This window comes from Ceratotherium simum, chromosome 25, assembly GCF_057802395.1.
Source record: "Ceratotherium simum simum isolate JZ-2026a chromosome 25, ASM5780239v1, whole genome shotgun sequence".
Classification (NCBI taxonomy): Eukaryota; Metazoa; Chordata; class Mammalia; order Perissodactyla; family Rhinocerotidae; genus Ceratotherium; species Ceratotherium simum.
Genome location: NC_141924.1, coordinates 46982397 through 47010165, shown reverse-complemented (window position 1 = coordinate 47010165; position 27769 = coordinate 46982397). Strand labels below are relative to the sequence as shown.

At 41.9% G+C, this 27769-nt stretch overlaps 1 protein-coding gene across 2 annotated transcripts in view; it reads left to right on the top strand.

Moving 5' to 3' along the window:
- Positions 1 to 27769, top strand: part of TPH2 (tryptophan hydroxylase 2) — a 112516-nt gene that overhangs the window by 45480 nt on the left and 39267 nt on the right. For both annotated transcript variants that reach the window (XM_087449173.1, XM_014794124.2), the window contains exon 8: positions 18678 to 18804. In XM_087449173.1, the coding sequence (XP_087305299.1) occupies positions 18678 to 18804 (127 nt within the window). The remainder of the gene's footprint in view (positions 1 to 18677; positions 18805 to 27769) is intronic.

Sequence of the window (27769 nt, the reverse complement as noted above, 5' to 3'; positions counted from 1 at the left end):
GTATAGAAATGCAACTGATTTTTGTATGTTGAGTTTGTATCCTGCAACTTTACCGTATTCGTTTATTACTTCTAAAAGTTTTCTGGTGGATTCTTTAGGGTTTTCTATATATAACATCATGTCACCTGCAAATAGTGACAGTTTCACTTCTTCCTTTCCAATTTGCATCCCTTTTATTTCTTTCTCTTGCCTGATTGCTCAGGCTAGAACTTCCAGTACTATGTTAAATAGGAGTGGTGACAGTGGGCATCCTTGTCTGGTTCCTGTCCTTAGAGGGATAGCTTTCAGTTTTTCACCATTGAGGATGATATTAGCTGTGGGTTTCTCATCTATGGCCTTTATTATGTTGAGGTACTTTCCTTCTATCCCCATTTTATTCAGAGTTTTTATCATAGGTGGATGCTGTATCTTGTCAAATCCTTTCTCTGCATCTATTGAGATAATCATGTGATTTTTATCCTTCATTTTATTAATGTGGTGTATTACGTTGATTGATTTGCGAATGTTGAACCATCCCTGCATACCTGGAATAAATCCCACTTGATCATGGTGTATAATCTTTTTAACATATTGTTGTATGCGATTTGCTAGTATTTTGTTGAGCATTTTTGCATCGATGTTCATCAGTGATATTGGCCTGTAATTTTCTTTTTTTGTGTTGTCCTTGTCTGGTTTTGGTATCAGGGTAATGCTGGCTTCGTAGAATGAGTTAGGGAGCTTCCCCCCCTCCTCAATTTTTTGGAAGCGTTTGAGAAGGATAGGTATTAAGTCTTCTTTGAATGTTTGGTAGAATTCACCAGGGAAGCCGTCTGGTCCTGGACTTTTATTTTTGGGGAGGTTTGTGATTACTGTTTCGATCTCCTTACTGGTGATTGGTCTATTCAAATTCTCTACTTCTTCTTGATCCAGTTTTGGAAGGTTGTATGATTCTAAGAATTTATCCATTTCTTCCAGATTGTCGAATTCCTTGGCATATAGCTTTTCATAGTATTCTCTTATAATCTTTTGTATTTCTGAGGTGTCTGTTGTAATTTCTCCTCTTTCATTTCTGATTTTACTTATTTGTGCCTTCTCTCTTTTTTTCTTGGTGAGTCTAGCTAAAGGTTTGTCAATTTTGTTGATCTTTTCAAAGAACCAGCTCTTGGTTTTATTAAATTTTTCTATTTTTTTTTGGTCTCTATTTCATTTATTTCTGCTCTGATTTTTATTATTTCCCTTCTTCTACTGATTTTGGGCTTTGTTTGTTCTTCTTTTTCCAGTTCCTTTAGGTGCATTGTTAGATTGTTTATTTGAGATTTTTCTTGTTTGTTGAGATAGGCCTGTATTGCTATAAACTTCCCTCTTAGAACCGCTTTTGCTGTATCCCATAAATTCTGGCATGTCGTATTTTCATTTTCATTTGTCTCCAGGTGTTTTTTGATTTCTACTTTGATTTCTTCTTTGATTTCTTCATTGACCCAGTCGTTGTTCAGTAGCATTTTGTTTAATCTCCATGTGTTTGTGGCTTTTCTGGTTTTCTTCCTATAGTTGATTTCCAGTTTCATACAGTGGTGGTCAGAAAAGATGCTTGGTATTATTTCAATCTTCTTAAATTTATGGAGACTTGTTTTGTGGCCTAATATGTGATCAATCCTGGAGAATGTTCCATGTGCATTCGAAAAGAACGTGTATTCTTCAGTTTTTGGATGGAATGCTCTGTATATATCTACTAGGTCCATCTGTTCTAGTGTCTCATTTAAGGCCAATGTTTCCTTATTGATCTTGTTTGGATGATCTATCCGTTGGTGTAAGTGGAGTGTTAAAGTCCCCTACTATTATTGTGTTACTGTCTATTTCTGTTTTTACGTCTATTAATAATTGCTTTATATATTTAGGTACACCTACATTGGGTGCGTAGATATTTACAAGTGTTATATCCTCTTGTTGGATTGTTCCCTTGATCATTATGTAATGCCCTTCTTTGTCTCTTTTTACAGTTTTTGTTTTATAGTCTATTTTATCTGAGTACTGCTACCCCAGCTTTCTTTTCATTGCCATTTGCATGGAGTATATTTTTCCATCCCTTCACTTTCAGTTTGTGAGTGTCTTTAGGTCTGAAGTGTGTCTCTTGTATGCAGCATATATATGGGTCTTGTTTTTTTATCCAATCAGCCACCCTATGCCTTTTAATTGGAGCATTTAGTCCATTGACGTTTAAAGTAGCTATTGATAAGTATGTACTTACTGCCATTTTTTAACTTTTTTTTTCTCAGTGTTTTAGTAGTCCTTCTCTGCTCCTTCCTTCTTCTATACAGAATTGAAGGTCTCTTTAGTTTGACTTCTGTCTGAAAGCTCTACTCTTTAACTCCCCTCCTCCCTCATTTTATGTTTTTGATATCATATCTAACCTCTTTTTTGTGCATTTGTGTCCATTACATTCTTATCATGGAAATAGATAATTTTTCCTATTTGTGGTCTTCTCTTTTCCCCTTAAATGAGTCCCTTTAACATTTCTTGTAGCACTGGTTTCTTGGTGACAAACTCCTTTAATTTTTGCTTGTCTGGGAAATTTTTGATCTCTCCTTCCATTTTGAATGATAATTTTGCTGTGTAGAGTATTCTTGGCTGTAAGTTTTTTCCTTTCAGCACTTTAAATGTACCTTGCCACTCTCTTCTAGCCTGTAAGGTTTCTGCTGAGAAGTCAGCTGATAGCCTTATAGGGTTTCCTTTGTATGTAACTTGTCTTTCTCTGACAGCTTTTCGGATTCTCTCTTTATCTTTAATTCTAGATATTTTGATTATGATGTGTCTTGGTGTGGGCCTCTTTGGGTTTATCTTGTTTGGGGCTCTCTGTGCTTCCTGTACCTGGATGTCTGTTTCCTTCCTTAGGTTAGGGAAGTTTTCATATATTATTTCTTGAAATAGATTCTCTGCCCCTTTGTCTCACTCTTCTCCTTCTGGGACACCTATAACACAGATGTTAGTGTGCTTGATGGTGTCCCAGAGGTCCCTTAGACTGTCCTCACTCTTTTTAATTCTTTTCTCTTTTACCTGTTCAGCTTGGGTAATTTCTTCTAGTCTTTCTTCCAACTCGCCGATCCGTTCTTCTGTATCCTCTACTCTGCTTTTGAGTCCCTCTAGTGAATTTTTCATTTTCGGTATTGTATTCTTCATTTCTGATTTGTTCTTTTCTATATCTTCCATTTCTTTGTTGACATTCTCACTGAGTTCATCTATTCTTCTCCCCACATCAGTGAGCATCCTTAACACTCTTAGTTTGAACTCCCTGTTGGGTAGGTTGCTCATTTCTGTTTCACTTAGTTCCTTTTCTGGGGTTTTGTCCTGTTCCCTTACTTGGAATGTATTCCTTTGCCTCCTCATTTTGCCTCTTTCCGTGTGCTTGTGTCTACGTATTAGGTAGGTCAGCTATGTCTCCTGCTCTTGGATAGGTGACCTTATACAAGTGATGCCTTAGGAGTCCTGCAGTGTGCTTCCCTCAGTTCTCAATGTTCCAGGGGTGACCCCTATGTGGGCTACGTGTGTCCTTCTGTTGTGGCCTGTTTGCTCTCCCTGTATGTGCCCAGGTAGGCCGAGTTATGTTCCTGGTCAGCTGTTGTAATGCTCAGCTGTTTGTAGTTGTTGTGGGCCCTTCAGTCTCTTTATCAGGTGTGGGGAGCCCCAGCTCAGTTGCCTGCAAGTTCTGACACCACATGTGTGTTGCAGTATTTCTTTTAAGTGAGTAGGCCGCCAGCGTGGCAGGTTGTTAGGCTCAGGGCCTTACAATTGCTGTAAGCCTCCAGCCTTTAGGTCTCTTGTCAGGTCTCTGAGGATTGCAGCTGGGTGGGGCTGGCCTCAGGCACAGGAGCACCCAATTGTTTCAGACTTTGGAAGGTGAAAACCCCCCATGTGGTTCTTTGAGAAGCACAAGTCTTCTGCAGCTGACAAGCCCTGCCGCCCACAGGTCCACACACACAGTCAACAAAGTCCTGCCCCGTGTGTGTGCCCTGACCTCCCGAAGTGGACCCAGTCTCTCCATGGCGGGAGCCCCACACACTCCACCACTGCCCCACACTCTCCACCTGCTCCTTGTGCACGCCCTGCCCCACTGAAGTCGGCTCAGTTGCCAGGCTGCAGAGAATCTAGTCACCAATCTATGCAGGCCCACAAGTTGCCTGAGGGCTTGTTGTTGGGTGGGGCCAGTCTCCAGGGTGGGCTGCCTGCCCTAGCTGAGCTGGATTAAGTCGGTGCTCTAGTGGGTGGGGCAGACCTGGGCTTGCAGGCCCCAGGAAGAACTCCAATGGCGTCTGTGTCAGCACACCCACCCCAGGCCACAACAATGGCCGCCGCCAATGTCCCAGTCCCTGGAGAAGTCTCACCTCTCACTACAATGCATTCAGAGCATATCAGGTGAGTCTCTTTTCACCAAAGCACTGTGCACCTTTCTTTCTGGTGATTTAGGTTGCTTTCTGAAACAGGTGAGTTTGCGTGTGGGCCCTTTAAGAGCCGGTTTTAATTTCTTTGTGAACCAGGTTTTCTGGGGGTATTCCCCAATGTTTTAGTAGCAGGCAAAGTCAGATATTATGCTACTCATCTTGATTGTGCTGGGTCCACAAAATGCCTACAGCAGGGGCGCTCCCCGGCTCAGGGCCCTGCTCCTCCAGGGAGGCTGCGGACCTGTGGGCTGCTCCCCGGCGGCCGTGAGGTGCTGCGGCTTGTGAAGGCGGCATTTTTCCTCTCCAGAAGGGAGTTTCTGCCTCTTCCACCTCAATTAGGATTGTCCTTTGTTGCAGGAGTTCCTCTTATCCAGGTTTCAGTTCTGTCTCAGGGGTAATTTTTCCACAGGTAGTTGTAAAGTGGCTGTGTCTGCGGGAGGAGGTGAGTTCAGAGTCTGCCTACGCCACCATCTTGACTTCTCTCTCTGTTTTTGGCTTGTTTTTGGATTTTACATTTTTGTGTGTGTGAGGAAGATTAGCCCTGAGCTAACATCTGATGCCAATCCTCCTCTTTTTGCTGAGGAAGACTTGCCCTGGGCTGATATCTGTGCCCATCTTCCTCTACTTTATATGGGATGCCGCCACAGCATCGCTTGACAAGCGGTGCATCGGTGTGCACCGGGGATTCGAACCCGGTCGCTGCAGTGGAGCCCGCGCACTTAACCGCTACACCACCAGGCTGGGCCCCGGATTTTACATTTTAAAGACTCTGGGTTCTGTAAACCTGGCCAGATAATAAGACTTGAATTTAAAAAGGGTGGCAGATTGGATTGGTTCCCTGGGGAAAGTTTTCTGGCCTGGAGGATGATAGAGAAAGTCCTGGAGAATCAGTGAGTCCCAGCTTTCTTGGGAGGGGTTGCTTTTCCACGTGCTTCTACCTGGACTGGAAGGTCACTGATTCTGCCATAAGTTACAGATATCCTTGCTCTTTCTTTGAGCAGCGCCCGAGGCAGTGGTTCTGCATTTCATTGTTGCATAGCTGCATGCTTCTCTCAGATATGATTCCAAGCAACTTTGTCACTAATTGAGTATTACAGTTTGCAAATGATTTCCTTTAAAAAATTAGTTGGGTCAAATTCAAGGTTACTCCAATGATAGCATCTCTCTCCTTCAGTGGAATGAGGGGAAAGATGAAGAGTTCCACGTTCATGAGTGTGTGAGCATCAGCCCGCACGTGGACAGAGGCAGAAAAGACGTTTGAGAATCCCCACAATCTCCTGGTCTCCTCTTTGTCTCTCTGGGAAGTTCATTGTGGACTGTGTCATACTGCATCCTCTGGCCACCTCATCTTCTTTTAGAACAGGCTTTCTTGACCTTGGCACTATTGATATTTGGGCCAGATCATTCTTTTCTGTGGGGGCTGTCCTGTGGATTGTAGGATGTTTAGCAGCATCCCTGCCTCTATCCACTAGAGGTCAAGAGCACCCTTCCATCACTACCAGATGTGACAAGCAAAGATGTCTCTCGGCCTTGTCAAACATCCCTTGGAAGGCAACATCACCCCCAGTGAGAACCACTGTTCAAGGAGAAGAAATTTGACAGGTCATGTTAACATTGCTGCTCTGTCTGCCAATTATTGTGCTCCTTCCTCTTAAAAGCAATCTGTAGACTTTGTTTCCTTTCTAAGACATAGATATGAGTGTAGCATTCCCTTGTTTACCTGCTGTTGGTTCCCTGTTACATACAAGGAAGAAAGTCTGACCACATCGAACCACGTCTTCTGCTTCTCTGTCTGCCCCTCCAAAACTTGCTGCTTCAGTGGCACTGGACTTCTCACCATCCCCAGGAGCCTCTAGTGCATGCCTCCATCCCTTTTCACGGGTGGTTCATTCTGTCTGGAATGACTCTGGTCAAATCCTTTAATTCTCTTGGATTAAAGTTCAGTCGCAGCCTTCTCTGTGCAGACTTTTCCAGGCAGAGGGCGATGTTCCTGCAGCCCTTGGCCTGACTTAGTACTTACAACACTGCATGGCAATTATCTGTTCATGTGTCAGTCTCCTTTGGAAGACCATAATTAACTCAAGGCCGGTTGGCAAAGGCAATACAGGAACAAGAAAATCCAGACTGAGGTTGGAGTGGATCCCCAAACCAGCATATAAAGTGAAAACTAAGTCCAAAGAGGGCTGAAGCCATGACCAGCACTGCCACCAGGAGAGCTACTCAGAGGCCTAGACCCAGTCTGAGATCCATGGAGGGAGGAGCACCGGGAAGCCCAGACACGTTCTCTGTGGTAGGAGGGCCTCCTTCTGGAGGGTTGTGCCTCTATCCTGGGGGTGTCCTCCGCACACCCCAATAGCTTTCCTCTGACTCCAAGGGCTGACACTGGACACTCCTCTGTGAATAAGATATTTTTACATGTTCAGTGTCTTCAGGCAAAATCGTGAACCTTTAATAGTTCATGGAATTGTAGACACCGATTAAATCTACGAGGATAGCCTTCTCTTCAAATCACAGCCAATAAGGCCAATCTATGTTGCTTGTGTATTTTGCTTTGGGGATAGAAATAGTTTCAGAAGACAGTGGTTATTTACTGTGAACTGATGAAAAGGAGCAAAAGGAGATGTGAAGCTATCTCACTTCTCCCATATTAAAATGAGAGAAAGAGAAGAGAGAGGGAGGGAAGGAAAGAAAAAGAGAGAGACGCAACTGCACTTCACATGTGCTAAAAAATGTACATTTTTCTCCCCCTTTGGATAACTAACCCTAAATACTGTCTCACCTAAAAGGCAAGAGAGCTCATTGCCCTAGCTTAAAAAGTCATGTCACTCTGTGACGTGTTCTAAATTATATTTGAACTGTTTAAAATATTACATGAAGAAGAAATTCTATGAGATTGGCAACTTCTGCCAAGCATTGGTACAGGTCACAAAGGGACTGTCATATGGGTGGATGTGTTGTCCACATCAGACGTGGGGGGCCCCTCCTCCCCCAGAGAGAAGGGTGAATCAGAGAGGTGGGACCGTCTCTGGATTTTTCTCTGGAACTTCTTGCTGGAGGGGGTGGTGGTGATTCAGTTTAAAATCTTGGGCGTACAGGGAAGAGAAGTGAGTTGCAGGGAGGGATCTCCCTCATGCCCTGCTCTGGTTTGGCCAGGTCTGGTCCCTGACACCAGGCTTTTGGCTTTCAGAAGGCAGCCCACTCCCCCTAGTTGTGCCTTAGCTTGTTTGGCTTTTCTTCCTTGGGCGCTTCCTTCCAGGGGTCTGTGGTCTCCATTCTTCTTAGTGCCTACAGACTTCTTGAATGTGTTTTCTGCAAAGTAGATGTTGAATTCTTGCTGAATTTGCACATGCACGTGTATTTGTGTATATGATTTGCAATTATGTCTGTAGTCCCAGTTGCCAGTGGTATCTTAGAAATGCAGAGCTCTTTAATAAGAAATACTGTTTAATAAAACCGTATTACCCTGGGGCCAAATTTCGTGCTTTCCTTCAGAAGCTGTATGGACTGACTGAGTCTCAGAAATGGAGGAGGTTGGGGCAAGAAGACCCTGTTTTCTAAGGTATTACTCCTGTATATGTAAATGACAATCCAGGCTCGTTCTCTTCAATAAAGGCCAAACCCATCTGATCTAGACATCTGGATGGAGACTAGAGGTGGCCCGATGTCTCGTGGTTCTGTACTGGTGCTCTTGGAACATAAAACATTGCTCAGGGTGGTGTTGACATACACATCCACAGCACAGCCCCTTACCCCTTGTCCAGGAATTTTAAATATAAACACACATTCTTTGACATCAATTCTCTGAGGTCAAGCCAGGTCAATGTCTGTCTTTCCAGAAGAGCTACTGCCAAGATAAAAATGCAATTTTGCACCAGAAATCCCTTTAAAAAATGTTTTAATGAAAAAATTTAAAAATATTTATTCCATTTTATTTTTCAGATGTTGTGTTTAACATACTAGTAACAAAAATATACTTGGCACAACATAGTATAAGCTTCTCCAATCAGGGAGTTCCAGATTCAGGGCTGAGCTGGGATCATGGATGATTCGCACATACTGATGTGGGCATATCTTCTTCTGTCCTCTCTTGGTGTGTCACTTTTCAAATCAAAGAGCAAACTTTCCCCATTAAGACATAATTCACGACACCATTGACTAATTTTGCGACTTTTATTGCCAAGATACAACTAAATGCGTTTGCATTAAAGAAATTCTTTCTTGTCACAGTTAAACATTTTATGTTCAATTAATGTTATTTTTATTTTATTTTATTTATTTTATTTTTTTTAAAGATTTTATTTATTTATTTTTTGCCCCCAAAGCCCCAGTAGATAGTTGTATGTCACAGCTGCACACCCTTCTAGTTGCTGTATGTGGGACTCGGCCTCAGGATGGACAGAGAAGTGGTGCCTCGATGCGCACCCGGGATCCGAACCCGGGCTGCCAGCATCGCAGCGCGCGCACTTAACCACCAAGCCACAGGGCCAGCCATTTTAATGTTATTTTTAAATACAACTGTTTTAAAGTTTAAAAAAGGCTTTGTAGTCAGGTGATTTTTCTTATAATTGCTGCTGTGTTTCAATTTTACAAGAAAAATAAAAGTGAATTATTTCTGACAATGTTTTACATCTCTTTCTAAGTAAAGTAAATGAATTTCACGCTTAGCCCTTGCTTATTAGAACAGAACCCTCTCTAAAACTGGCAGAAGATGCCCTTTTCTTGTGACTCAGACGTTACTCCTCATTTGTTAAGTAATGATATCAGCAGATAAAGATGTAGGCTTTGCAGTTTATAAGACAGGTTGGCTGCCCCTCTCTTGATCCAACAGATGCCTCTCATTAGGTCTGTAATGAGAGGAAAATAGGATTTTTCCTTCCCAACGTTTGTTCCCTCCGTGCTGCCCTTGGAGAGATTCTGGCCTGTGAACCGGTCTGCCTTAAGCCCCAGCCGTAGTGGGTGTCCTCAGTATTGAGGCTTGTGGAAGGTGGGTCTGGGCAAGGTCGTACTGCAGAGCTGGGAAGATGAGCCAGAGCTTTTCAGAGGTCACCCTTCATTCCTATAAGCTCTGTGGAGCTTAAACCTGCTCTCCCCCAGAGGACCCCCGAATGCGGTGCCAAGCTTCCCGCCCAGCCAACTGGCTTCTTCCATGGCGCTAGGATGGTTTTTGCTGTTCAGGATTGCAGAGCAGCATGATCACCAGCGATTCCCAGAAAACGGCATGTTCTCAGAAAGCAGGTTCCATCTGGCCTCCCTTTCCTGCATTTTAACCCAGAGCTCACACCCCAGCTTAGTAGCCATCGTCTCCCTCAGGAGAAGTTTGGTTTAGGCGACACCCAGGGTCAGTGAAGATGTAGAGGCCCTAAGACCTGAAAATGTTGTCACCCCTTCCATCCTCCAACGTTGATGATCTCAACAACAATAGCAGCAGATGCAACAATACTTTTTACTGTTAATAGCAAAGGCGTATATGTTGACTATTATGCACTAGGCACTTTTTAAGGACTGTATGTGGATGAACTTGTTTGATACAAAAACCATCTGAGTTGTTACTATTATTATTCTGAGTATATGGAAGGGGAGACTGAGGCACAGAAAGGTTACGTAACTTGCCCAAGTTCACACAGTTGGTAAGTGGGGGGTCAGAATTTGAGCTCAGAGTAGTGCCAGAATCTGGGATTAACCTCTGTCCTGTGTTAAACAGTAACACTACACAGAAAAGCTCAAAGCTCACGTGTGCTGAAGCTGAATAGCTTCTTTCTTGGTTTTCTAATTACAGATTTTGTACAAGATTGTCAGATTTCTTACCTTAATTTGGTGGCCCTGTCTTGCCAGAACCCTAATTCCTGTAGGTGCCTCTTGGATGATCTATTGCTGTGCTGTCCCATCCAGTCTTTGGTCTGACTACCGGGCTTGTTAGGAGCCCACCCTCTCCTTGGATGTCCACAGGCCTACCCTGTTTACTGAGAGGAGGCGTCTCCTGGTTCACCGGGAAGAAGAAGGGGTAGTGCTCGCCACAGTAGCTCGCAGTGTGTAGACAGGAGGCTCCGGCTGGGGCCTGTGGATTGCGTGCCCGAAATGCAGGCCCCACTGTCTGCTGTCAGTGTGACATCGGCAAGCTGCCGAACCTTCCTGTGTGAGGGATGATGAAATAAATGCTCTGATCTGTGAAGAGACAAAAGCTTTATATAAATACCAAATAGGTCCACTCTTACTTGGCACCTCTTAAATTCGTGTGGAGGCTGAAGTGCCGCATAGAATTCCAGTGCGTCCTTAAGTTACAGGACCACGTTCTTAGACCTAGACTCCCAAGTTTCCAATCATAATATTGTGTCTAGTTTTGTGAAGCGCCTAAAAGCAAAAATAACTCCTAAAACTTTTACAGAACCTTTTGTCTTGAGAGCTCCAAGTACTCTAACAATAGACATTCTATAAAACAAACAAACACAACCCTATACATTATTTCAAACCTGTGCATTTGGAAACCAAATTTGTGCCTAAGTGGCTGCTGGAGCTCTGTTTTTGTTCTTTTAGGCTGTTATCTGTAGTGCCTTGGGATAAAGCTTTCAAGTATATATATGTATATATTTTAACAGGTTTGAAGCAGGATTCCTTTTTTCCCACCGCCCCACCCCCCCGAGATTTGCTTTCCTTGTGTGGAGCCTGTCATCCGGAATCAGGGCCTGAATCCCTGTGCATACCCCTCAGTGCCATGTAGTCAGGGAGAAGCTCATTTATGTACCTGCAGATGTGGAAGACTGAGACGACCTGGGAGAAATTTTCTCAGGAGTATTTGCATTTTTAATTTGCAAATTCAGAAGTAGAAATTCACAATGATTGAATTTTAGGCAAGGAAGAGGAAACCACTGTTCATACCTCTTCACTACAGTGTAGAGAATTGCATCTATTGACAGGCACAGAAGCCAGCACAAGAGAGAAGGAAAAGGGGTCTGACATTTCCCACACATGTTCTGTCTGTCATCATTCCACTCGTCTCTATAAGGTAGGCAGGACTGTCACTACTTTACAGATGGCAATTCCAAGATTCAAAAATGTCAGGTAATTTTCCTACAGTCATACAATCAGAAAATAGTAAACCAAGATCGAGTCCAAGCCCCTGTGCTACACTGGGAGTTAGGAGAACGGGATTTGGTTGGCCTTACCTAGGTGTGGAACCATAGGGCCCATCATCACTGCTCTATTCACTTGAGTTCAAAAAGAAGTTACTGAGCACCCATCACGTGCCGGGTTTCCTAAGCTCTGGAACCTAAAGATGAACATGGCATGACCTCTGTCCTGGAGAAGCTTCCTGCTTCTTGTTTAAGGGATAAAATATCTTCCAAAAGGGTAAAACTTATTGAGGTACAATAGACTTGGGTGTAAGTATAGTTCAATGTAATATGATGAATAATACATGACTTGTTGAGAACTTAAGTTTTCTTTTTTTTTTTAATTTTTTGTTTATTGCAGTAACATTGGTTTATAACATTGTAAAAATTTCAGGTGTACATCATTGTACTTCTATTTCTGCATAGATTACATCATGTTCACCACCAAAATACTAATTACAACCCATCACCACACACATGTACCGAATTATCCCTTTCACCCTCCTCCCTCCCCTCTTCCCCTCTGGTAACCACCAATCCAATCTCGGTCCCTATGTGTTTGTTTATTGTTGTTATTATCTACTACTTAATGAAGGAAATCATACGGTATTTGACCTTCTCCCTCTGACTTATTTCACTTTGCATTATACCCTCAATGTCCATCCATGTTGTCACAAATGGCTGGATTTCGTCGTTTCTTATGGCTGAGTAGTATTCCATTGTGTATATATACCACATCTTCTTTATCCATTTGTCCCTTGATGGACACTTAGGTTGCTTCCAAGTCTTGGCTATTGTGAATAACACTGCAATGAACACAGGGGTGCATGTACCTTTACAAATTTGTGTTTTCAAGTTCTTTGGATAAATACCCAACAGTGGAATAGCTGGATCATATGGTAGTTCTATCCTTGACTTTTTGAGGAATCTCCATCTTGTTTTCCATAGTGGCTGCACCAGTTTGCACTCCCACCAGCAGTGTATGAGAACTTAAGTTTTCAATGCAGTATCTTACTACATTGTTTAAGAACTCCATGAGAGAGAGACCTATATAATCTCCCTTTTACAGATGAGAAAACAATACGTCTGTGCTGTCCAATATGGTAGCGATTTAAATTTGGTGGCTATTTAAATTTATTGATTTAAATTTATTGAATAATAGTTTAGTTCCTCAGTAGCTGTAGCCACATTTCAAGTGTTCAATAGCCACCTGTGCCGAGTGGCTACCCTATTGGACGATGTGGATGTAGACTATTTCCATCATCACGGAAAGTTCAATTGCACAGTGCTGCTCTCAGTAATGCCTACACAGGAATGTGGGAAATGCACTTAGGCCTGAATCCAGAATGTATGCTTTTAACCACTATGTTATATCGCCTCCACAATATTTAGTGAGATTGGAGGGGATAAAGGGAAAGAGTTAAGAATCTCTTATTTCTTCAAGAAATAAGAAATGTCTGGGATGGTGGGGAACAGGAGACATATCGACAGTGTTTCTCTTGCAGCCTTTTTGTGGTACTTGTAAGAACAGGAAACTCATTAGATCAAGAAAGTTAGTACTTGCTGTTTGATGGTTCTTTTATGGAACCATAGGGTGACTTTCGCTAAGAGTTATTCTAGGATTATGCTTTCTTTTCTTTTAAGCCTCAGTTCCTAACATAGTCCTGGTCCATAATAAGCACACAATAAATGCTTCCTGAACTAAATTTTGAAAAATATAACTGTACTGTTTTTGGCTGGTCTCGGAAAAATCATAATGAAGACGAGTAACATCAGTGGGCTTCCCTGTGATTCCCAGGGGGAAAGTAAAGAAGATTTCCTCCAGGGAACATCCCAGTGCTCAGCCTCTCAGGAGAGGGCCAAAGAGGTGTTTATTTACGTTGTCATAGGGGTATAAGAGGGAGGGAGGGATCATAAGAGCTGCCTAAAATCTTATCTGGGCCGTATTTTACATATGCTATTTTAAATCTAAAGTAAAGAAACTCTGTATATGGCTCCAAAGTGAGCACTGAAAAAAAAATTGCCTCAATACCAAATTAATTCCCGTTATCATCTTTTTAGTGCAGTGAAAACAAATTGTCACCCCTTTTTCAATGCATCCCAGCTTGTTATCCCTGATTACTTGTACTTATCCACCAAATGTGTGAAAGCTGAAAAAAATACCCTCTTTGGGCTCCCAGCTCATCCTCCTGCTTCTTTTCATCAATGCAAACTCTCCACCCTTCTGACTCACCCTCCTTTCCTTCTCTTCATGGTTTAGCTGAAGTGCTGGCTTCTGTGTCATTTAGAACAAACAAAACCTATAGAAATGTGGTTTAAAAGACAGATGCGCTGATTTGGGATGTGAAGCAAATGTTGGACGCTCACTCGCTGCTTCTTAAAGGCTTTAATTTACAGCAAAAATAAAAAGGAGTTAACAGGAGCACAAGGAGTCAGCTTTGAAAACTGGTAAGAGGAGAAAAATGCCAGACTCATTTTGAATTTGAACTTAACAACCAGAACCCTTATTTCCCCAAAGCAAAATGATAGCAACTTTCTTAGAATGATTTAAGAATTCTCGGGGGGCCGTTAGCCCGGGCCCTGTGTCGGCCCATCACGGCAGGCTTTAGAGTCTTCCTAACAGGGCTTATCAGAGAAGATGCCAATTTAGAGCAGCCAAAGTTTAGTGTCTGATATTGGCTCTAGTTTTTCTTTTTCTTTTTTTTTCCAAAGGAGACATGATGTTTTACAGTGTTAACAGTTTTGAAAGGTCCTACATTTCCAGTGAACAGAGCACTTTTGTGAAAAGGGCTCAGAAAAGCATTGTTCAGGCAAAAATGCATCGAAGGGATGTGAGTTAGAAAAAGAGAAGCTGCCAGTGTGGAGATCGGAGGCATCCTGTGCTGGCAGGGGCCATTATAGCCAAATAATTGAATCTTTCAAGAGAGATCTGGTGAGATAAGGTGATGGTTGTGGACTCACATCGGAAGCCTGTTCATAATTAGATACTCAGGGGTCAAGCTGTGGACGCGCAACTGCTGCCGGAATCGTGAACTACTTGACATGAAGGACGTAAGAGCAATTGCACTTTGTAAAACAGGGTGCGGTTGCATAACTTCAGCCCGGCAGAACTCGAGTGATACAAAGGCTGGAGAGAAGGCTCAGCCTGGAACCTCTTTAAGTCCCTAAGAGTCACAGTTAAATGTCAGCTTTTCAAAGTTACTTAATTGCTTCTGTTAGTAACGTTCAAAATCTTTCTTTGGTGTTTGGTTGAAGAGTTTCCAGGGATTTCAGTTCCTTTGTCTACACTACGTGTCTTAGCCAAAGACATTGGGATGGAGAACAATCTTGTGTTTATTTCTGGGAATGTTCCACCAAAGTCATAAAAGGTAATAACCTTGTTTCTGGCCTTGAAATACAGGGTCTTAAAGCCTTGGCTCAGTGAGAGGTGGCGTTCCTGTCCACGCCGCCCCTGCACTTGCTCAGGCGTCAGCTTTTTCTCAGGGTCTCTGCGCGGAGTCGGAGCTGGGGACCGCACAGACTAGCGAAACACAGCGCCATCATTTCTACTCATAACAAGGCAAGGGGCGTCCATAGCGTTCCACTAACGATTCTGTTAGCCATCTTGCTTCAGGCTTTCCTTCTTAATGAAACAATATAACTTATTCTGCTGTATGGTACCATTGTTCTCTTCCAAATTTACAATTTCTTCTCTCCTCTTCTGTGTGTGGTTGGATTATCTTGTCACTGGAACGCTAGTAAAGGTTCTTAAGTGGCTAGGAGCTACAGGTTTCTGATAGTGACACCTTAACCTAAAATCCAGGTGACAGCACCTTTTCTGCCATGGAAAATCGACTCCTTAATGGCTCTGGATCTCTAGGATTTTCCTTCTTCTGTCCTTTTTAACTGCCAACGTTCTTCACTTTCCCTTCTACCTATAAGCTTTTGGACCCCACTAGTACCTAGGTAGATAGAAGACTGTCTTCTGCAGCAGCCTTCTTCAAGTATTTAACAAGCTCAAAAGTAAATCCAGTATTGCACCAAGAATCCACCACCATGTTACCACGACCTGTCCTATCCTCACATCATGAAGCCCTTGGCACAGTGCTGGCCCATGTGAGCATTCAATATGTGTTCACCACAATAACTGTGGTGTTAGTTTCTGCTTGCCTTGCTTTTTCATATCATGAGCTAATACTCACCATATGCAGTATTTCCCTGCAGTTTAACATCTGGTCTAATTTTGGAATTCTCATTGTCATGTTTTCTGCCTGGATCAGTAGCGGTGCTTTAGTATTTACAACATAGGCTACAATGCGGGTATTCAGATTTATCCATGGTGGGCCACTTGATCCTAATTCCAAGTTTGGTGCAGACTACGTGACCTTTTAAAAAACTGATCACAGGAGTGAGTCTACAGAGTCCACTCCCAACACAGAAATATTAGACCTTTAACTGAATCAAATGTACATGGAGGAGTAATTAGCCTCCTAGTCCTTTCTTTCACCACCTTTCCTCACTTCCCTGTATTATGATGTAATTTTAGTGGAATTAAACTTGGGCAGCTCAAAATTACATAATCACATTCAGCTTTAGTTTTAAGAACTACTTGCTTGAAGCCTGCTAGGAGAGCGCCTAGCATCATCCATTATGACAGCGGTCTCCACCCTGGCTGGGTCTTATTATCACCCTGAGAGCTTTTAAAAAAATATAGATGCTCAGGTCCATCCCAGAGAATCTGATTGAATTGGGTAGAATCTTAGGTAGGGCTCAGTCACTGGTATTTTTAAAAAGGCTCCTCAAGTAATTGGAGGCCTGAGGACCACTGAGTGGCAGGAAAAGAGACTTAGGAGGACATACTGACTACATTTTTACTTGTGCTAAGCGACTTGGTTAAACTCTCTCCCCATAACTTAAGCCGTGCCCCGGCCCCTTCTCATTTCCTCCACGTCTGCAAGTTAAAACAGCAGAGCAGACAGAGCAGAGGAATTTTCTTTCAAATCTTATCTCTGTCTCTTATTAATAGCATGATCTTGGAAAAGTAAAATTTACTGAATTTTAGTTTCCCCATTTGTCAAGTGGGAATAATATGACTTCTTCGTAAGTGAAGGTTAAATTACTAGTGTGATACGAAAACATTTAGTACAGTACCCAGCACGTATAGGAGCTCAGTGTATGCTAGCTTTCTTTTTTCTTCTTCTTCTTCTGTCTTTAATTTCTTCATAGGTAAAATGAGGAGCTTGGATAATGCTTAAATTCCCCTTATGCTTTAAACTCCAGTGAATCTGATTCTCTGCCTTAAGCAATGTGGTTGGAGAGTAACCACCACGTATTCCACAAATTCAGTTTATGTGCAAAAAGGAAGCCATGGGCACACATTTGACAGGAAATGAACTTGGAGTTTCTTTGAGTGCTGTGTCCCCATATTCTCACTTGGCTGCACTTTCAACCTGATGTGTCCATGAAGTGCCTGGCCATGAGTGGGGATGTGGTTTGAGTCATGGGAACAAGATTTTTAGATTGAGTAATGCCGTCTGTTTTATGTGGGCATCAATCTTGGGCCCTTGACCACCATTCACTTGCTTCAACCACATGACCATCCAACCTACTTTATACTTGTAGTAAAGGTGGTAGCAGCTGGCATTTATGTTACAGCATCTATTTGAAGGTGGAGGAGGCCAGGTGAAATCAGGAAACATCTTTCAATTATTACCCAGCTCATTAGTTTTTGTCAAGAAAATAAAGTATTGCTGCTTCTTGATCTATTCTCGGCAAGTCATAGGGGAATTCATTCCAATACAGCTTGATGTCAGGGAACAGTTCGTGATTCATGGCAATGACTCAGGAAGACATCTGCCTTGCTTCGTTGTGATACATACCTGCCTTTGCCTGGTCCTCTGGCTCCAAATAGAAGCTCAGGCAAATGACAGAGGTTCTAAGCTTTTATTATTAAATAATAGCTTCATAGCTTAAAAGCTATTATTTAATAATAATAATATTTCATGATATAATAATAATAATAATTCAATATTCCCTGAACTTCATTTCAGCCAATACTTCCAACCTCTTCCTATAATAAATCTTCTACCATTGCTGTTAGCAAGAGGTGAAATGAATGGGATCAAGTTTTGGCTCCTTTCTCCGCTCCCTTGCCAAGTGGAATTACTAACAAGGATGATACATCTCAGAAATAGGCACCAGAAAAAAGAAAAGAAAAAGAGAAAGAGAACCAGAAGGCCTGTATAATCCAAAAACCTAATAGCTGAGCTATGGTTTTTGAAATATGGTATCTGAAAATAAATAATAATTATTTAATAATAGCTATTTAATAATAAGCTATTAAATAATAGATAGATAGCTTATCTAGTTCAGGCTAACCAAAGGAGCAGAGGACGGGATCTTCCAATGTGCAAGCTCAAGAGAGCTGCTTGTGTTATAGGCAGATAAATTGTCTATGAGAAGAGCCACTTTGATGATGACAGTATCATCCTCTGCTGTTTCCCAGTGCCTGGCAAAGTATAACATGGGATGCAGTGCAATTTAAGGGTTAAGAGTAAGAGTTTAGAAATCTTGACAAACTGTATCAAATTTTGGCTCCACTATCACTATCTATAGTAACAATTAGCAAACTTTTTCTGTAAAGGGCCAGCTAGTAAATATTTTAGGCTTTGGGGCCCATATGGTCTTAGTCACAACTACTCACTTCTGCCGTTTTAGTCAAAAGGAGCCATAGACAATACCTAAATGAATGGGCGTGGCTGTGTTCCAATAAAACTCTATTTACAAAAACAGGCAGTGGGCCATGTTTTGTTGTGGCTGTAGTGTGCCCACCCCTGATCCATGGGATCATGCACTAATAAGTTAGTTTAATTCTCTAAGTTTCTCTTAAGGATCAAAAGAGATAATATGTATAATAAAACACTCACCAGGTGTTTAGCATATAGTAAGCACTTGAAAATAGTAGTCGCTGTTATTTGATTAAAAATATTGTGTATCATATAATTTAAGACGCCGTTAATTGTAAGTACATTTGGATATCACAAATGTTAAAATGTGATAAAAAGTCTTAGAGTTGATGCAATGTGCTAACAGTAATTAATTATAGTAATTAAGTCTTGTTCTACTAGTGGTAGATTAAATCTTCTCATCTAACATTTCTTTGTGATGTTTTTCTTGTCAGAGACACATGTCATGAGCTCCTGGGACACGTTCCACTACTTGCAGACCCCAAGTTTGCTCAATTTTCACAAGAAATAGGCCTGGCATCTCTGGGAGCATCAGATGAAGACGTTCAGAAACTAGCCACAGTGAGTTCATTTTTAACTTAGAAAATGGTTCTATTTGTGTCCATTTGTAAGGTAAAGAAAGTTTCAGAGTTATTGACTATGAATTTTAAGGCAAGCATTCTGGAGGAGGCACGGTGATTTTACCTTTTCCCATGTTGTGTTCCTTTGAAGCACAATGTGTTGTTGGCTTATTAATCATCAAAATATTTGTATTTTTTCCTTCTTGTTCAGGGATTGGCTAGATAGTAAATATTTTAGGCTTGCAGGTCATACGGTCTCTGTTACAACTACTCATCTCAGCCGCTATGGTGCAAAAGCAGCCGCAGACAATACGTAAATGAATAAGTGTGATTCTGTTCCAGTAAAACTTTATTTATAAAAGCTGGGAGTGGGCCAGATTTGGCCTGTGTGCTGAAATTTGCTGACTCTTGTTCTAGTTCAATGTTAATTCTTAGAAACATTGGTAGTAGTAAAAGGTATGCATTTATGGTACAGTAGGGGTTGTACCTAGAATGATCTCTGATTAGTCAATATGGGTGTGGTCAGACACAATTTGAGTCAGCAATGAGAAGCTCAGGCTAAATGATTATTCTAAGTACAAAACCAGAAGAAGATTTAATAGATACTATTGTCTTAGCAAGGTTCTTCTCAAAATAAGCAATATGAGAAGAAAGGTATAATGTTGGCAGCTACCTTTAAGACGCTGGAGAGCCAGACCCAGCAAGCTCATGTGCCTACCTTAGTGCCATTCTAAAGAGCCCAGGGGGAGAATGAGCTGGTTTAGCAGACTCACTTACCTACAGGGGCCAGGCCCTTCAGCTAAATGAGAAAATGAGCCTAAATGAGCTAGCAGAGGAAGAAGAAATGGGATCCTAGGTTGTGTGTATTTGACATAGATACACACTGATGGCGCATTAGGCATGCAGGAATATTCTTCACTCCCACTAAGAAATGTTTTCTTCTAGATTTCTTAAAACACACCGTCCTTTCAGTATACTTTTTGTTTCCTACTTTTGATAGAGTAATTTCCTACTTTTGAATAGGAACTGAGAAATATTTTTCCACTAAAAGAGAAATACCAGTGCAAAAGCCATGCTGTTGATGTCAGTGTGGGGGTGAATAGAGGTTAGTGGGGACTGCAGTGAACTTGGGAGTACATGCCTCTTCTACAGCAGGAGGCTGGTCCTCAGTTCCCACTTATGGCTGCCAGATGGGAGTGCAGGCCTTTGCGGTGCCAGACCTCCAAATTTTTGAGAGAGACTGGAAATCTAGATTTCTAAATGAAATTTAATGATTTTTAAATTTTGGCTCATAAAAAAAAATCTACCATTATGAGCTGAGGAAAATATATTGTAGACTGAATCAGGATTTTGACATCCAATTTGTAACCTCTGCCCTAGGGATTGTATCTCATGTATATTGGCTGTCTACTGCATAATGAATAGCCCCAAAACTTAGTGGCTTAAAACAATGAACATTTACAGGCAGACCTCGGGGATATTGAGAGTTTGGTTCCAGACCACCACAATAAAGCAAAGATTGCAATAAAGAGAGTGACACAAATTTTTTGGTTTCCCAGTGCATATAAAAGTTATGTTTACACCATACTGTAGTCTATTAAGTGTACATAGCATCATGGTTAAAAAAGTGTGCATGCCTTAATTAAAAAATACTTAATTGCTAAAAAATGCTAACCATCATCTGAGCCTTCAGTGAGGTGTAATCTTTTTGCTGGTGGAGGCTCTTGCCTCAATATTGACGGCCGCTGACTGATCAGGGTGGTGGTTGCTGAAGGTCGGGGTGGCTGTGACAATTTCTTAAATTAGGACAACAATGAAGTTTACCACATTGTTGACTCTGCCTTTCATGAATGATTTCTCTGTAACGTGCGATGCTGTTTGATAGCATTTTACCCTCAGTAGAACTTCTTTCAAAATTGGAGTCACTTCTCTCAAAACTTGCAACTGTTTTATCAACTAAGTTTATGTAATATTCTAAATTCTTTGTTGTCATTTCAACCGTCTTTACAGCCTGTTCATCAGGATTAGATTCCGTATCAAGAAACCACTTTCTTTGCTCATCCATAAGAAGCAACTCCTCATCCATTAAAGTTTTATCATGAGACTACGGTAATTCAGTCACATCTTCAGGCTCCACTTCTGATTCTAGTTCTCTTGTTTCACCACATCTGCAGTTACTTCCCCCAGAAGTCTTGAACCCCTCAAAGTCATCCATAAGTGTTGGAATCAGCTTCTTCCAAATTTTTGTTAATGTTGATATTTTGACCTCTTCCCAAGAATCATGAATGTTTTTAATGCATCTAGAATAGTGAATGCTTTCCAGAAGGTTTTCAATTTACCTTCCTCTGGTGGAGCCAGATCCATCAGAGCAATCACTGTCTATGGCAGCTACGGCTTTATGAAATGTATTTTTTAAGTAATAAGACTTGAAAGTCAAAATTACTCTTTGATCCATGGGCTGCAGAATGGATGTGTGTTAGCAAGCATGAAAACAACATTCATCTCATTGTACATCTCCACCAGAGCTCTTGGGTGACCAGGGGCATTGTCAATGAGCAGTAATATTTTGAGAAGAATCTTTTTTTCTGAGCAGTAGGTCTCAGCAACTGGCTTAAACTATTCAGTAAACTATGTTGTAAACAGCTATGCCGTCATCCAGGCTTTGTTGCTACATTTATAGAGCACAGGCAGAGTAGATTTAGCATAATTCTCAAGCGCACTAGGATTTTCAGAATGGTAATTGAGCATTGGCTTCAACTGAAAGTCCCCAGCTGCATTACCCCTAACAAGAGAGTCAGCCTGTCCCTTGAAGCTTTGAAGCCAGGCACTGACTTCTCCTCTCTAGCTGTGAAAGTCCTAGACGGCATCTCCTTCCAATATAAGGCTGTTTTGTCTACATTGAAAATCTGTTGCTTAGTGTAGCCACCTTCATTAATTATCTCAGCCAGATCTTCTGGATAATTTGCTGCAGCTTCTACATCAGCACTTGCTGCTTCACCTTATACTTTCATGTTATGGAGATGGCTTCTTTCCTTAAACCTCAGGAACCAACCTCTGCTAGCTCCAAACTTTTCTTCTGCAGCTCCCTCACCTCTCTCAGCCTTCATAGAACTGAAGAGACTTAAGGCCTTAAGGCCTAAAGGATTAGGCTTTAGCCTAAGGGAATGTTGTGGCTGTAGTGGTCTTCTAACCAGACCACTAGAACTTTCTCCATATCAGCAATAAGGCTGTTTTACTTTCTTCTCGTTCATGTGTTCACTGGAGTAGCACTTTTCATTTCCTTCAAGAATTCTTCCTTTGCATTCACAACTTAGTTAATTGGTGCAAAAGGCCTAGCTTTTGTCCTGTCTGGGCTTTGGACATGCCTTCCTCACTAGGCTTAATCATTTCTAGCTTTTGATTTAAAGTGAGAGATGTGCGACTCTTCCTTTCACTTGAACACTTAGAGGCCATTGTAGGGTTATTAATTGGCCTAATTTCAATATTATTGTGTCTCAGGGAATAGGGAGGCCCGAGGGGAGGGAGACAGACAGGGGAACGGCCAGTCAGTGGAGGAATCAGAACACACAACATTTATCAATTAAGTTCGCTGTCTTATATGGTCATGGTTCGTGGCTCCCCAAAACAATTACAATAGTAACATCAAAGATCTCTTATCACAGATGACAATAACAAATATAATAATAATGAAAAAGTTTGAAATATAGCAAGAATTACCAAGATGTGACACAGAGACACGAAGTGAGCAAATGCTGTCGGAAAAATGGTGCCGATAGACTTGTTGGATGCAGGGTTGCCTCAAACATTCAATTTGTAAAAAATGCAGTGAATGTTAAGTGCAATAAAATGAGGTATGCCTGTATTATCTCATCGTTTCTGTATTTGGGAATTCGGGAGCAGCTGAGCTGAGTGATTCTTGCTCAGAGACTCTCCTGTAGTTGCTGTGAAGACGTGGGCTGGGCCTGTAGTTGTCTGAAGATTTGGGAATCTTCTCCCAAGTTGGCTCACTCACCTGGCTATTGGCAACTGGCTTCCTCCAGAGCAAGTGATGAGAGAAAGAGAGAGAGATTGAGGGGAGGAAGTTGTAATGTCTTTTGTGGCTTGACTGTATGCTCTTCATGTGGGCCATATTCTATTCATTAGAAGGGACTCACTCCAGCCCACACTCAAGGGGAGGGGAATCAGTCTCTACATTTTGGAGAAAGGAGTGTCAAAGTATTTGCCGACATCTTTTAAAACCACCATGCCATGAGTCCTGTTATTTACTTCTCAAACCTTGGCTCTGGCTTTAAGCTCCACATTTGAAACCTTTTTCATGCTTTTCAAATTCTGCTTGGAATTTTCTGGTTTCAGCCTTTGACCCCTACAGCTCCTACTTTTGATCAGGGATGAATGTATTGCTTACTTGTCTGACTCTAAACAGCCACAAACTGGAATTTACCTCTAGCAGGCCATGTGTGTGTGTGTGTGTGTGTGTGTGTGTGTATGTGTGTGTCTGTGTTCAAAGAAAGGTGGAGAAAGAATAAGGTAGGACTTTATGGATGTGATGTAGGTGGATCCAGTGAGTGATCTTATTCCTTTCTTAAAAGTAGTAATAAGAAAGCAGTTTTATTGTTCTTTATTTTCACACCCCATCAAATGATGATTGATTAATTCTATCATTCAAACTAACATTTATGAAGAATGTGACTTAGTCCTCACTTTTTGGGAATTTATAGCCTGTATAGATAAAACTAAGATTTTTTGCAGGAGATAAAGTTTGTGCTGAGTTTTGAAAGATGAGAAAAAGTCAGCTAAGGGGAAAGAGGGTTAGAGGGATGGTTTCAGTCAGATAAGAAATCTCTCTTGTTGGGGGTGGGGGGCAGCAGGGAAGGCCTGTTCATCGGTTTAGAGGGCCATGCTGAAGCCAAGGGTTGCCTTTGGAAGTAGTTATCTATGACTACTGTGAACAAATGCATGGCTTAAAACAGCATAAATTTGTTATCTTACAGTTTCATAAGGTTAGAAGTCTAATACAGTTCTCACTGCGCTAAAATTAAGGTGTCAGTAAGGCTGTGTTCTTCTTTGGAAGCTCAGGGGGAAAATCTATTTTCTTGCTTTTTCCAGGTGCTAGAGGCTGCCCACATTCCTTGGCTCATGGCCTCTTCCTCCATCTTCAAAGCCAGCAATGTTGCTTCTCTCTGACCTTTATTCCTTTGTCACATCTCTCTCTCACTGACTATAGCTGAGAAAGTTCTTTTGCTTTTTTGAGATTAGATTGGGCCCACCTGGATAATTTACAGTAATGGCCTCATCTCAAGGTCCATACCCTTAGTCATATCTGCAAAGATAACATACTCACAGGTCCTGGGAATTAGAGCATGGACATCTTTGGTGGGCCATTATTCCTTGTTTCTATTTTTACACTTGCAAGAAAAAACTGATACTTGAAACTTGAAACCCATTTTACAAGGGCCAGTAAATTTGTGGAATGAGTAAGTTTTCTTTTGGAACTTAGATTCCTTAGCATGATTCCAATACCCTTGGCCATGGATTGCCCTAGCTCCAACAGCCAAATATACACCTACTTTTTAGAGATCATTAGGCCATTAATCATGTTTCTGTCTCTCTATTTCTCCCTCTTTTTTCATTGTTCTTTCCCTGGAATATACCTGCTTTTCTGCAAAAGCTAATTCAAGTCAACAGATATTCTTTAAGTGGCTAAGACTTTAGGTACTGTGAGGTAAGGATAGGAAAAAGACAGGACGTAGTACTTGCTTCAAGGAACTCGTGATCTAGTACACAAAGATACAGGAAACCCAGAGTCAGTGTTGGCTTTTACTCATATACATGGGCAGATATGTAGGAGAGGCAGATTTAAGGTGAATCTTCCAAGTGTATGTGAGCTCTGAGTTCAGTGTTGGAGACTGGTATTCAGAATGGGGACAGGAGCCAGCAGAGAGGTTCTTCTCTATATAGGAAATAACTGGTGACAGGTTAAGGAGGGTCAAGTGTGCCCCAGGGGAGCCAACCTGCCTGGAATCTTGCAGTGACTTTGACAGTTAAAAGCAAACAAACAAACAAACAAAAAAACCAAAGAGAGTGTAAACTTGTAAAAGACTTTAACATAAAATATTTTGAGGCTCTTCCAAATGTAGTGGAGAGTTGTGGGGGTGGTGTCTCGCCATAGTTTTGCATGATCTACTCATTTCTCTTTTCCTGACATCGCATGAACCCCCACCCCAGCTCTCTTTGATTTCCTGTCTCTCACAAGCCCTGTAGTTCCAATTATTTCCAATTTTATGGACTACCCATTTACTTTGAAAAGTATTTTGCAGACCAAAGAGAAATTTGAAAAGCTTTTTCTGTGTGATATGGAGAGTATGGAGGAGGATAGACTCAGTGTGAGGAGCTAGGGAGAGTCTTCCTGAAACGATACTAAAACTGTCATTGACTTCTAGAACCACATCCCATCCTTCATTAAAAACAAAGTGGGGGCTGGCCTGGTGGCATAGTTGTTAAGTGCGCACTCTGTTTCAGCGGCATGGGGCTTGCAGGTTCAGATCCTGGCATAGACATATGCACCGCTCATCAAACCATGCTGTGGCAGCGTTCCTCAGCAAAAAAGAGGAGGATTGGCAACAGATGTTAGCTCAGGGGTAATATTCCTCAAAAAAAAAAAAAACAAAAAACTGAATGGAAAACTGCTGGAAGATGGTCTTGAAAGAAAACACCATTAGACTCTAGCCAGGCAATTCCAGAGTGAACCGTGGAGTAAATGAACTATTAGACAACATGCATGTTAATGACCCTCAAGCCATACACTGAAGGTAGAAGCACAATTTAATGACTCAGTTGCAAAGACTAAGGGATTAAGAGCTAAGGCCTCACTGGGAGGGTAACAAGTCCAATGGTGGGGGACAGTGGTGGTTAGCGAGCCTTATTAGCTGTCCATATGAGAAATGGAGGTATTATTAGCTGATTTCCTCAAAGTTGTTCCCATTAAGTCCCCTGAAGAAGTACCAGAGTAAAATGAGAGATGAGATGGACCGAAGGAGAAAAATCCGTAGATAGGACAAATGGAAAACCACGGACATCACATTTATGCAAAACAATGAGACAGGCCATATTATTCTTTCACTGTAGGTAAGATTTATATTATTAATGACTCTATTTATATAGTGTCTGCTTTTCCTTGTTTAGTGAATTTAAGCACTTATGAAAAAGGGAGTCACACCTAGTGAAAGCAGACACTTAATAACTTTCTGTGATGAGCTGTCAACAGATCTGTCTGAGGAAGAACACACCCTCCAAGAGGACTCACTGGTGCCGCCAAACTCTGTTTTGCTGCTTTTGAACTGCTGGGTCTGATTTCACAGGGGCCAGACTATTGCCATTAGCTACTGCCTCTCCTTGCTATATTTCTGTATGATATTTATTTTGACATTTTAATAATGCTCAGTTTTGAGAATGAAGCTATCTTCGCTTTTTTATGTGAGCAATGGTTTTTATGCCCTGAGAACCATTTAAGGGCATATGTATCTGAAGAAATTGATGATGATGCTTGGTAAATATATTTCAAATGCATTGTTATACATGTAAATAATTTGCCCTCTGGTGGATAATGAATAAGGCTACTAGTTTTGGCAGCTGTACTCTTTTCATACTCATCATAGCTGTCCAGGGTCTGTGCATGATAGATATGCAAAAATATTCCCAGTAAGGGCTGCTTAGAGTATGCTGTAATTTTGAGACCAGACATTTCCCACTATAGTGCTGGCTTAAGTGGTTTTAATAGATTAGTATCTTCTTTAAGGGTTGTAAACTTAAATGCCTTCAGGGGCCAGATAAGTAGCAAACGTGTGAAACAGCCTGATATAAGATAATGAGGAGTATGGGGGCCTGTAGAGATGGGAGAATACACATTACAGCTAAAGGCCTTCAAAGTCAAACATTAAAACAAAAACAAGATGTTCTTTGGCTACAAACCATGTCTGTAAGCTGAAACAGAGCTATAGGCTCTCAGTTGCCAGCCTTTTCTCTAGAGTTAGATTAGGAGAGTTTGGAAGATGGCAGTGTAGGAGGATCCTGAATGTGCTTCCTCCCATGGACACAACACACCTACAACTACTTGTGGAACAATTTCCTCTGAGAGAGATCCTGAAACTGGATTAAAAAAATCCCCACAAAATGGACAACACTGAGAGAGGTGGAAGACGCAGAAGTATAGTCCTGCTGAGGAAAAAACCACCGCCTAGCTATGGTGCTTTATGGTCGGGAGCAATCTGAAAGCTGTGGAGCTTTTCCCAGAGAAGCAGGGGATCTGAGCTCCACATCAGGAATCCCAGCCCTTAGATCCAGCACAGGAGAGACAAGACCCCATAATAGCTGGCTTTGCAAACCAATGGGGAATGCACCCAGGAAAACTACAGAACTGCAGGGAAAGAGATACCTTCTCTTAAGGGACCAACACACAGACTCGCTTGATCTGGAAACCAGCACAAAAACACCAGATAGAAAAATGCACAGACCGTTGGTAAAAGAGACTCACTTATTAAGCTCAGAAGGCATCCCAGAGAGGCAGGAGATGGCTGGGCCTGTCCCCCAGGGACTGAGACACTGGTGGCAGCCATTATTGTGACTTAGTTCTGTTGTGCTGACACAGAGGCTGGCAGGCATCATTGGAATCCTCCCTCTAGTCTGTTAGTGCAGGGGTCTGCCCCGCCCCCTAGAGCACCTGAGACAATCAAGTGCAGCCAGGCAGCACAGGTAGCCCACACCAGGGATTAGCACTGCCATCAGTGAGCCTGGGGCAGAATTGTGGGCCTGTGCAGACTTGTGCTGCTTGCCATTACAAACAGCCACACAGGGATCTGCCTCACCTTCCAATGCCTGAAATGGTTGTGTGCTGCCCTGCCTGGAGTGTGCCCCACCCACCCTCTAGTTTTTGCCAGGTCGGCCCTGCCCAAAAGCAAGCTGACAACAGC